Source organism: Oncorhynchus keta, chromosome 8, assembly GCF_023373465.1.
Source record: "Oncorhynchus keta strain PuntledgeMale-10-30-2019 chromosome 8, Oket_V2, whole genome shotgun sequence".
Classification (NCBI taxonomy): domain Eukaryota; kingdom Metazoa; phylum Chordata; class Actinopteri; order Salmoniformes; family Salmonidae; genus Oncorhynchus; species Oncorhynchus keta.
Window position 1 is genome coordinate 42,155,127 of NC_068428.1, and position 9,316 is coordinate 42,164,442.

General features: G+C 50.9%; 1 protein-coding gene across 50 annotated transcripts in view; it reads left to right on the top strand.

Moving 5' to 3' along the window:
- The window catches only part of ino80 (INO80 complex ATPase subunit), a 122,097-nt gene that overhangs the window by 41,078 nt on the left and 71,703 nt on the right, over positions 1 to 9,316 (top strand). For all 50 annotated transcript variants that reach the window (XM_052524268.1, XM_052524270.1, XM_052524271.1 and 47 more), the window contains exons 21-24: positions 2,074 to 2,213; positions 2,717 to 2,784; positions 2,921 to 3,014; positions 3,203 to 3,422. In XM_052524268.1, the coding sequence (XP_052380228.1) occupies positions 2,074 to 2,213; positions 2,717 to 2,784; positions 2,921 to 3,014; positions 3,203 to 3,422 (522 nt within the window). The remainder of the gene's footprint in view (positions 1 to 2,073; positions 2,214 to 2,716; positions 2,785 to 2,920; positions 3,015 to 3,202; positions 3,423 to 9,316) is intronic.

Here is a 9,316-nt window from a genome sequence, read left to right on the forward strand (position 1 = left end):
GCGTGGTTCTATTCCTGAATGCTGATTGGCTGACAGTACTATAACAGTAATGATGTATATAGTATTATAGACTGGGTGGTTCTATTCCTGAATGCTGATTGGCTGACAGTACTATAACAGTAATGATGTATATAGTATTATAGACTGGGTGGTTCTATTCCTGAATGCTGATTGGCTGACAGTACTATAACAGTAATGATGTATCTAGTATTATAGACTGGGTGGTTCTATTCCTGAATGCTGATTGGCTGACAGTACTATAACAGTAATGATGTATCTAGTATTATAGACTGGGTGGTTCTAGTCCTGAAGGCTGATTGGCTGACAGTACTATAACGGTGATGATGTATCTAGTATTATAGACTGGGTGGTTCTATTCCTGAATGCTGATTGGCTGACAGTACTATAACGGTAATGATGTATCTAGTATTATAGACTGGGTGGTTCTAGTCCTGAATGCTGATTGGCTGACAGTACTATAACGGTAATGATGTATCTAGTATTATAGACTGGGTGGTTCTAGTCCTGAAGGCTGATTGGCTGACAGTACTATAACGGTGATGATGTATCTAGTATTATAGACTGGGTGGTTCTATTCCTGAATGCTGATTGGCTGACAGTAATGATGTATCTAGTATTATAGACTGGGTGGTTCTAGTCCTGGATGCTGATTGGCTGACAGTACTATAACGGTGATGATGTATCTAGTATTATAGACTGGGTGGTTCTAGTCCTGAAGGCTGATTGGCTGACAGTACTATAACGGTGATGATGTATCTAGTATTATAGACTGGGTGGTTCTATTCCTGAATGCTGATTGGCTGACAGTACTATAACGGTGATGATGTATCTAGTATTATAGACTGGGTGGTTCTAGTCCTGAAGGCTGATTGGCTGACAGTACTATAACAGTAATGATGTATCTAGTATTATAGACTGGGTGGTTCTAGTCCTGAAGGCTGATTGGCTGACAGTACTATAACAGTAATGATGTATCTAGTATTATAGACTGGGTGGTTCTATTCCTGAATGCTGATTGGCTGACAGTACTATAACGATAATGATGTATCTAGTATTATAGACTGGGTGGTTCTAGTCCTGAAGGCTGATTGGCTGACAGTACTATAACAGTAATGATGTATCTAGTATTATAGACTGGGTGGTTCTATTCCTGAATGCTGATTGGCTGACAGTACTATAACGATAATGATGTATCTAGTATTATAGACTGGGTGGTTCTAGTCCTGAAGGCTGATTGGCTGACAGTACTATAACAGTAATGATGTATCTAGTATTATAGACTGGGTGGTTCTATTCCTGAATGCTGATTGGCTGACAGTACTATAACGGTGATGATGTATCTAGTATTATAGACTGGGTGGTTCTAGTCCTGAAGGCTGATTGGCTGACAGTACTATAACAGTAATGATGTATCTAGTATTATAGACTGGGTGGTTCTATTCCTGAATGCTGATTGGCTGACAGTACTATAACGGTGATGATGTATCTAGTATTATAGACTGGGTGGTTCTAGTCCTGAATGCTGATTGGCTGACAGTACTATAACGGTGATGATGTAGCCTGTAGTTGAATATTATTTTGATATTATATGTCCTTTGGCCTCCCGAGTGGTGCAGCGGTCTAAGGCACTGTATCACAGTGCTTGAGGCGTCACTACAGACACCCTGGTTCGAATCCAGGCTGTATCACAACCTGGACGTGATTGGGAGTCCCATAGGGCGGCGCACAGTTGGTCCAGCGTCGGCCGGGTTCGGCCGGGGGAAGAGACCGTCAATGTAAATAAGAATGTTAGATCCAAGGTTAAATGAAAATAATAAAAAAACTTTGTTTTTAAATCTTATCCGACTACATCCCCAGTACTGCTGGTTATGTTCAACCTGGTCATGAACCTGGTGTCCCAGGTCTGAATCGAGAGGAAGCGGTGGAAGGATTTTGTCATTTGATTTGCCCTAATAAGGATAAGTGTTGTTATCTGAAGCCTGGTTCCTCTGGAGGTTTCTTCCTGCTCTAGGTGGTTCAGTATGAGTAGTGTGTTCTCTACTTCCTGTGTAGGTCTGTAACCACCCGGACCTGTTTGAGCGCCAGGAGACTCGTTCTCCCTTCCACATGTCACTGAGACCCTACGTCATGTCCAAGTTCCTCTACCGCCACGGACTCACACACACCACCACGCACACACACAGCAGGAACAAGTGAGTAACATAGTATAATCAGTGCTTGTCCAATGGGACGGTAATGGCTGGTGGTGTTGAATTGTTATATTATGATGTAGAAGACAATGAGAGCATTTGAGGGGTTTATTTGTTGTTCTCGGACAACCATGTTCATAGAAGGATTCTCTCTGTCTCTCTCTCTGTCTCTGTCTCGCTCTGCCTGTCTCTTTCTGCCTGTCTCTCTCTCTCTCTCTGCCTGTCTCTCTCTCTCTGCCTGTCTCTCTCTCTCTGCCTGTCTCTCTCTCTCTGCCTGTCTCCTCTCTCGCTCTCTCGCTCTCTCGCTCTCTCTCTGCCTGTCTCTCTCTCTCTCTCTGCCTGTCTCTCTCTGTGTCTCCCCCTCTCTCTGTGTCTCCCCCTCTCTCTGTCTCCCCCTCCTCTCTGTGTCTGTGTCTCCCCCTCTCTCTGTGACTCCCCCTCTCTCTGTGTCTCCCCCTCTCTCTGTCTCCCCCTCTCTCTGCGTCTCCCTCTTTCTCCTCTCTCAGGGTGCTCCAGGTTCTACTGTCTCCCTTCTCTCCTGATCATATCCACCAGTCCCTCTTCCACAGGAAAGGTAAGTGACTACCCTCTTCATTCTTTCACATCAGTATAGATGAAGGAAACGAGACAAGAATAAGCTTCTTAGACTTTATTGTTTAGAGCCCTCTGCCTCCTCGTCCGTCTAAAAACCAGTGTTTATCCTCCTCAAGGTGATCAGGAAGGAAGTTGTTTCTCCTTCCTGCGTTTCATCGACGTTTCGCCGGCAGAGATGTTTAACGTCATGCTGCAGGGCACTCTGGTCAGGTAGGTGTCCATGGGACACGAGCGCTTGACAACGCAGTTTGTCAACAGGGTCTGTGGATGTTGAAAAACGTTCCCGTGTTTCACAAACGTCAACCGTTCTGGAATGAACTATGAAGCTAATTGCCATCTACATTATGTTTTGTTTTTGAAGTTGTTTTAAACACGCTCTCCTCTCTCTCCTGTTCCAGGTGGTTAGCTCTGTTTCTCTCCCTGAAGGCAGCGTACCGGCTCTACCAGAGACGCATGTGGGGCCTGGAAGAGGAGGAGGGTGGAGGGAGGACAGGAGGAGGAGTAGAGGAGGAAGGGAGCGGGAGGCCCAGGAGTCAGTGTCTCTCTCGGAGGGGTCTGATCCTCTGGCTGGACCGACCTACTGCTTTCCCCAACACACACACAAGCACAGTGTTACAGGTGAGACATACACACACACCTCACACATCTCTACTTTGTGCCAGTCAGCCTCCACTCTTTCCTCTCTCTCTGCCTCTCTACTTTGTGCCAGACAGCCTCTTTCCTCTCTCTCTGCCTCTCTACTTTGTACCAGTCAGCCTCCACTCTTTCCTCTCTCTCTGCCTCTACTTTGTACCAGTCAGCCTCCACTCTTTCCTCTCTCTCTGCCTCTCTACTTCGTGCCAGTCAGCCTCCACTCTTTCCTCTCTCTCTGCCTCTACTTCGTGCCAGTCAGCCTCCACTTTTTCCAGTTTAAGCTGGTCCACATTCTGTACCTAAAGAACCAGAGGAAAGAGCTTGAACCAGAAGTTTGCTTCATCTAGCTTCCCCAGGTCTCCCCTAACAACCTCAGTCTCATCCTACCATCCCCAGGTCTCCCCTAACAACCTCAGTTTCATCCTACCTTCCCCAGGTCTCCCCTAACAACCTCAGTCTCATCCTACCATCCCCAGGTCTCCCCTAACAACCTCAGTCTCATCCTACCATCCCCAGGTCTCCCCTAACAACCTCAGTCTCATCCTACCTACCCCAGGTCCCATACACACAACCTCAGTCTCATCCTACCATCCCCAGGTCTCCCCTAACAACCTCAGTCTCATCCTACCTTCCCCAGGTCTCCCCTAACAACCGGTCTCATCCTACCTTCCCCAGGTCTCCCCTAACAACCTCAGTCTCATCCTACCTTCCCCAGGTCTCCCTAACAACCTCAGTCTCATCCTACCATCCCCAGGTCTACCCTAACAACCAGTCTCATCCTACCATCCCCAGGTCTCCCCTAACAACCTCAGTCTCATCCTACAATCCCCAGGTCTCCCTAACAACCTCAGTCTCATCCTACCTTCCCCAGGTCTCCCCTAACAACCTCAGTCTCATCCTACCATCCCCAGGTCCCCCTAACAACCTCAGTCTCATCCTACCTTCCCCAGGTCTCCCCTAACAACCTCAGTCTCATCCTACCATCCCCAGGTCTCCCCTAACAACCTCAGTCTCATCCTACCTTCCCCAGGTCTCCCCTAACAACCGGTCTCATCCTACCTTCCCCAGGTCTCCCCTAACAACCTCAGTCTCATCCTACCTTCCCCAGGTCTCCCCTAACAACCTCAGTCTCATCCTACCATACCCAGGTCTCCCCTAACAACCAGTCTCATCCTACCTTCCCCAGGTCTCCCCTAACAACCTCAGTCTCATCCTACCTTCCCCAGGTCTCCCCTAACAACCTCAGTCTCATCCTACCACCCCAGGTCTCCCCTAACAACCAGTCTCATCCTACCATCCCCAGGTCTACCCTAACAACCAGTCTCATTATTTGCCAAATAATGATTCACATCACTGCCTAGCCTTGTCAAATAATGATTCACATCACTGCCTAGCCTTGTCAAATAATGATTCACATCACTGCCTAGCCTTGTCAAATAATGATTCACATCACTGCCTAGCCTTGTCAAATAATGATTCACATCACTGCCTAGCCTTGTCAAATATTGATTCACATCACTGCCTAGCCTTGTCAAATATTGATTCACATCACTGCCTAGCCTTGTCAAATATTGATTCACATCACTGCCTAGCCTTGTCAAATATTGATTCACATCACTGCCTAGCCTTGTCAAATATTGATTCACATCACTGCCTAGCCTTGTCAAATATTGATTCACATCACTGCCTAGCCTTGTCAAATAATGATTCACATCACTGCCTAGCCTTGCCAAATAATGATTCACATCACTGCCTAGCCTTGCCAAATAATGATTCACATCACTGCCTAGCCTACCATCCCCAGGTCCCCCCTAACAACCTCAGTCTCATCCTACCTTCCCCAGGTCTCCCCTAACAACCTCAGTCTCATCCTACCATACCCAGGTCTCCCCTAACAACCAGTCTCATCCTACCTTCCCCAGGTCTCCCCTAACAACCTCAGTTTCATCCTACCTTCCCCAGGTCTCCCCGAACAACCTCAGTCTCATCCTACCTACCCCAGGTCTCCCCTAACAACCAGTCTCATCCTACCATCCCCAGGTCTACCCTAACAACCAGTCTCATTATTTGCCAAATAATGATTCACATCACTGCCTAGCCTTGTCAAATAATGATTCACATCACTGCCTAGCCTTGTCAAATAATGATTCACATCACTGCCTAGCCTTATCAAATAATGATTCACATCACTGCCTAGCCTTGTCAAATAATGATTCACATCACTGCCTAGCCTTGTCAAATAATGATTCACATCACTGCCTAGCCTTGTCAAATAATGATTCACATCACTGCCTAGCCTTGTCAAATAATGATTCACATCACTGCCTAGCCTTGTCAAATAATGATTCACATCACTGCCTAGCCTTGTCAAATAATGATTCACATCACTGCCTAGCCTTGCCAAATAATGATTCACATCACTGCCAAGCCTTGTCAAATAATGATTCACATCACTGCCAAGCCTTGTCAAATAATGATTCACATCACTGCCTAGCCTTGCCAAATAATGATTCACATCACTGCCTAGCCTTGTCAAATAATGATTCACATCACTGCCTAGCCTTGTCAAATAATGATTCACATCACTGCCTAGCCTTGTCAAATAATGATTCACATCACTGCCTAGCCTTGTCAAATAATGATTCACATCACTGCCAAGCCTTGTCAAATAATGATTCACATCACTGCCAAGCCTTGTCAAATAATGATTCACATCACTGCCTAGCCTTGCCAAATAATGATTCACATCACTGCCTAGCCTTGTCAAATAATGATTCACATCACTGCCTAGCCTTGTCAAATAATGATTCACATCACTGCCTAGCCTTGTCAAATAATGATTCACATCACTGCCAAGCCTTGCCAAATAATGATTCACATCACTGCCTAGCCTTGTCAAATAATGATTCACATCACTGCCTAGCCTTGTCAAATAATGATTCACATCACTGCCTAGCCTTGTCAAATAATGATTCACATCATTAGACAGACACCAGACACTCAGCCAGCCACGCCCAGAGAGACAGACACTCAGCCAGCCACGCCCAGAGACAGACACTCAGCCAGCCACGCCCAGAGAGACAGACACTCAGCCAGCCACGCCCAGAGAGACAGACACTCAGCCAGCCACACCCAGAGAGACAGACACTCAGCCAGCCACACCCAGAGAGACAGACACTCAGCCAGCCACACCCAGAGAGACAGACACTCAGCCAGCCACGCCCAGAGAGACAGACACTCAGCCAGCCACGCCCAGAGAGACAGACACTCAGCCAGCCACGCCCAGAGAGACAGACACTCAGCCAGCCACGCCCAGAGAGACAGACACTCAGCCAGCCACGCCCAGAGAGACAGACACTCAGCCAGCCACGCCCAGAGAGACAGACACTCAGCCAGCCACGCCCAGAGAGACACACTCAGCCAGCCACGCCTAGAGACACACTCAGCCAGCCACGCCTAGAGACACACTCAGCCAGCCACGCCTAGAGAGACACACTCAGCCAGCCACGCCTAGAGACACACCCAGCCAGCCACGCCTAGAGACACACTCAGCCAGCCACGCCTAGAGAGACACACTCAGCCAGCCACGCCTAGAGAGACACACTCAGCCAGCCACGCCTAGAGACACACTCAGCCAGCCACGCCTAGAGACACACTCAGCCAGCCACGCCTAGAGAGACACACTCAGCCAGCCACGCCTAGAGACACACTCAGCCAGCCACGCCTAGAGACACACTCAGCCAGCCACGCCTAGAGAGACACACTCAGCCAGCCACGCCTAGAGACACACTCAGCCAGCCACGCCTAGAGACACACTCAGCCAGCCACGCCTAGAGACACACTCAGCCAGCCACGCCTAGAGACACACTCAGCCAGCCACGCCTAGAGACACACTCAGCCAGCCACGCCTAGAGAGACACACTCAGCCAGCCACGCCTAGAGACACACTCAGCCAGCCACGCCTAGAGACACACTCAGCCAGCCACGCCTAGAGAGACACACTCAGCCAGCCACGCCTAGAGACGCACTCAGCCAGCCACGCCTAGAGACACACTCAGCCAGCCACGCCTAGAGACACACTCAGCCAGCCACGCCTAGAGAGACACACTCAGCCAGCCACGCCTAGAGACGCACTCAGCCAGCCACGCCTAGAGACACACTCAGCCAGCCACGCCTAGAGACACACTCAGCCAGCCACGCCTAGAGACACACTCAGCCAGCCACGCCTAGAGAGACACACTCAGCCAGCCACGCCTAGAGAGACACACTCAGCCAGCCACGCCTAGAGAGACACACTCAGCCAGCCACGCCTAGAGAGACACACTCAGCCAGCCACGCCTAGAGAGACACACTCAGCCAGCCACGCCTAGAGAGACACACTCAGCCAGCCACGCCTAGAGAGACACACTCAGCCAGCCACGCCTAGAGAGACACACTCAGCCAGCCACGCCTAGAGAGACACACTCAGCCAGCCACGCCTAGAGAGACACACTCAGCCAGCCACGCCTAGAGAGACACACTCAGCCAGCCACGCCTAGAGAGACACACTCAGCCAGCCACGCCTAGAGAGACACACTCAGCCAGCCACGCCTAGAGAGACACACTCAGCCAGCCACGCCTAGAGAGACACACTCAGCCAGCCACGCCTAGAGAGACACACTCAGCCAGCCACGCCTAGAGAGACACACTCAGCCAGCCACGCCTAGAGAGACACACTCAGCCAGCCACGCCTAGAGAGACACACTCAGCCAGCCACGCCTAGAGAGACACACTCAGCCAGCCACGCCTAGAGAGACACACTCAGCCAGCCACGCCTAGAGACACACTCAGCCAGCCACGCCTAGAGAGACACACTCAGCCAGCCACGCCTAGAGAGACACACTCAGCCAGCCACGCCTAGAGAGACACACCCAGCCAGCCACGCAGAGAGACACACTCAGCCAGCCACGCCTAGAGACACACTCAGCCAGCCACGCCTAGAGAGACACGCCAGCCACGCCTAGAGACACACTCAGCCAGCCACGCCTAGAGACACACTCAGCCAGCCACGCCTAGAGAGACACACTCAGCCAGCCACGCCTAGAGACACACTCAGCCAGCCACGCCTAGAGACACACTCAGCCAGCCACGCCTAGAGACACACTCAGCCAGCCACGCCTAGAGAGACACTCAGCCAGCCACGCCTAGAGAGACACACTCAGCCAGCCACGCCTAGAGAGACACACTCAGCCAGCCACGCCTAGAGACACACTCAGCCAGCCACGCCTAGAGACACACTCAGCCAGCCACGCCTAGAGACACACTCAGCCAGCCACGCCTAGAGACACACTCAGCCAGCCACGCCTAGAGAGACACACTCAGCCAGCCACGCCTAGAGAGACACACTCAGCCAGCCACGCCTAGAGAGACACACTCAGCCAGCCACGCCTAGAGACACACTCAGCCAGCCACGCCTAGAGAGACACACTCAGCCAGCCACGCCTAGAGACACACTCAGCCAGCCACGCCTAGAGACACACTCAGCCAGCCACGCCTAGAGAGACACACTCAGCCAGCCACGCTTAGAGAGACACACTCAGCCAGCCACGCCTAGAGAGACACACTCAGCCAGCCACGCCTAGAGAGACACACTCAGCCAGCCACGCCTAGAGAGACACACTCAGCCAGCCACGCCTAGAGAGACACACTCAGCCAGCCACGCCTAGAGAGACACACTCAGCCAGCCACGCCTAGAGAGACACACTCAGCCAGCCACGCCTAGAGACACACTCAGCCAGCCACGCCTAGAGACACACTCAGCCAGCCACGCCTAGAGAGACACACTCAGCCAGCCACGCCTAGAGAGACACACTCAGCCAGCCACGCCTAGAGAGACACAC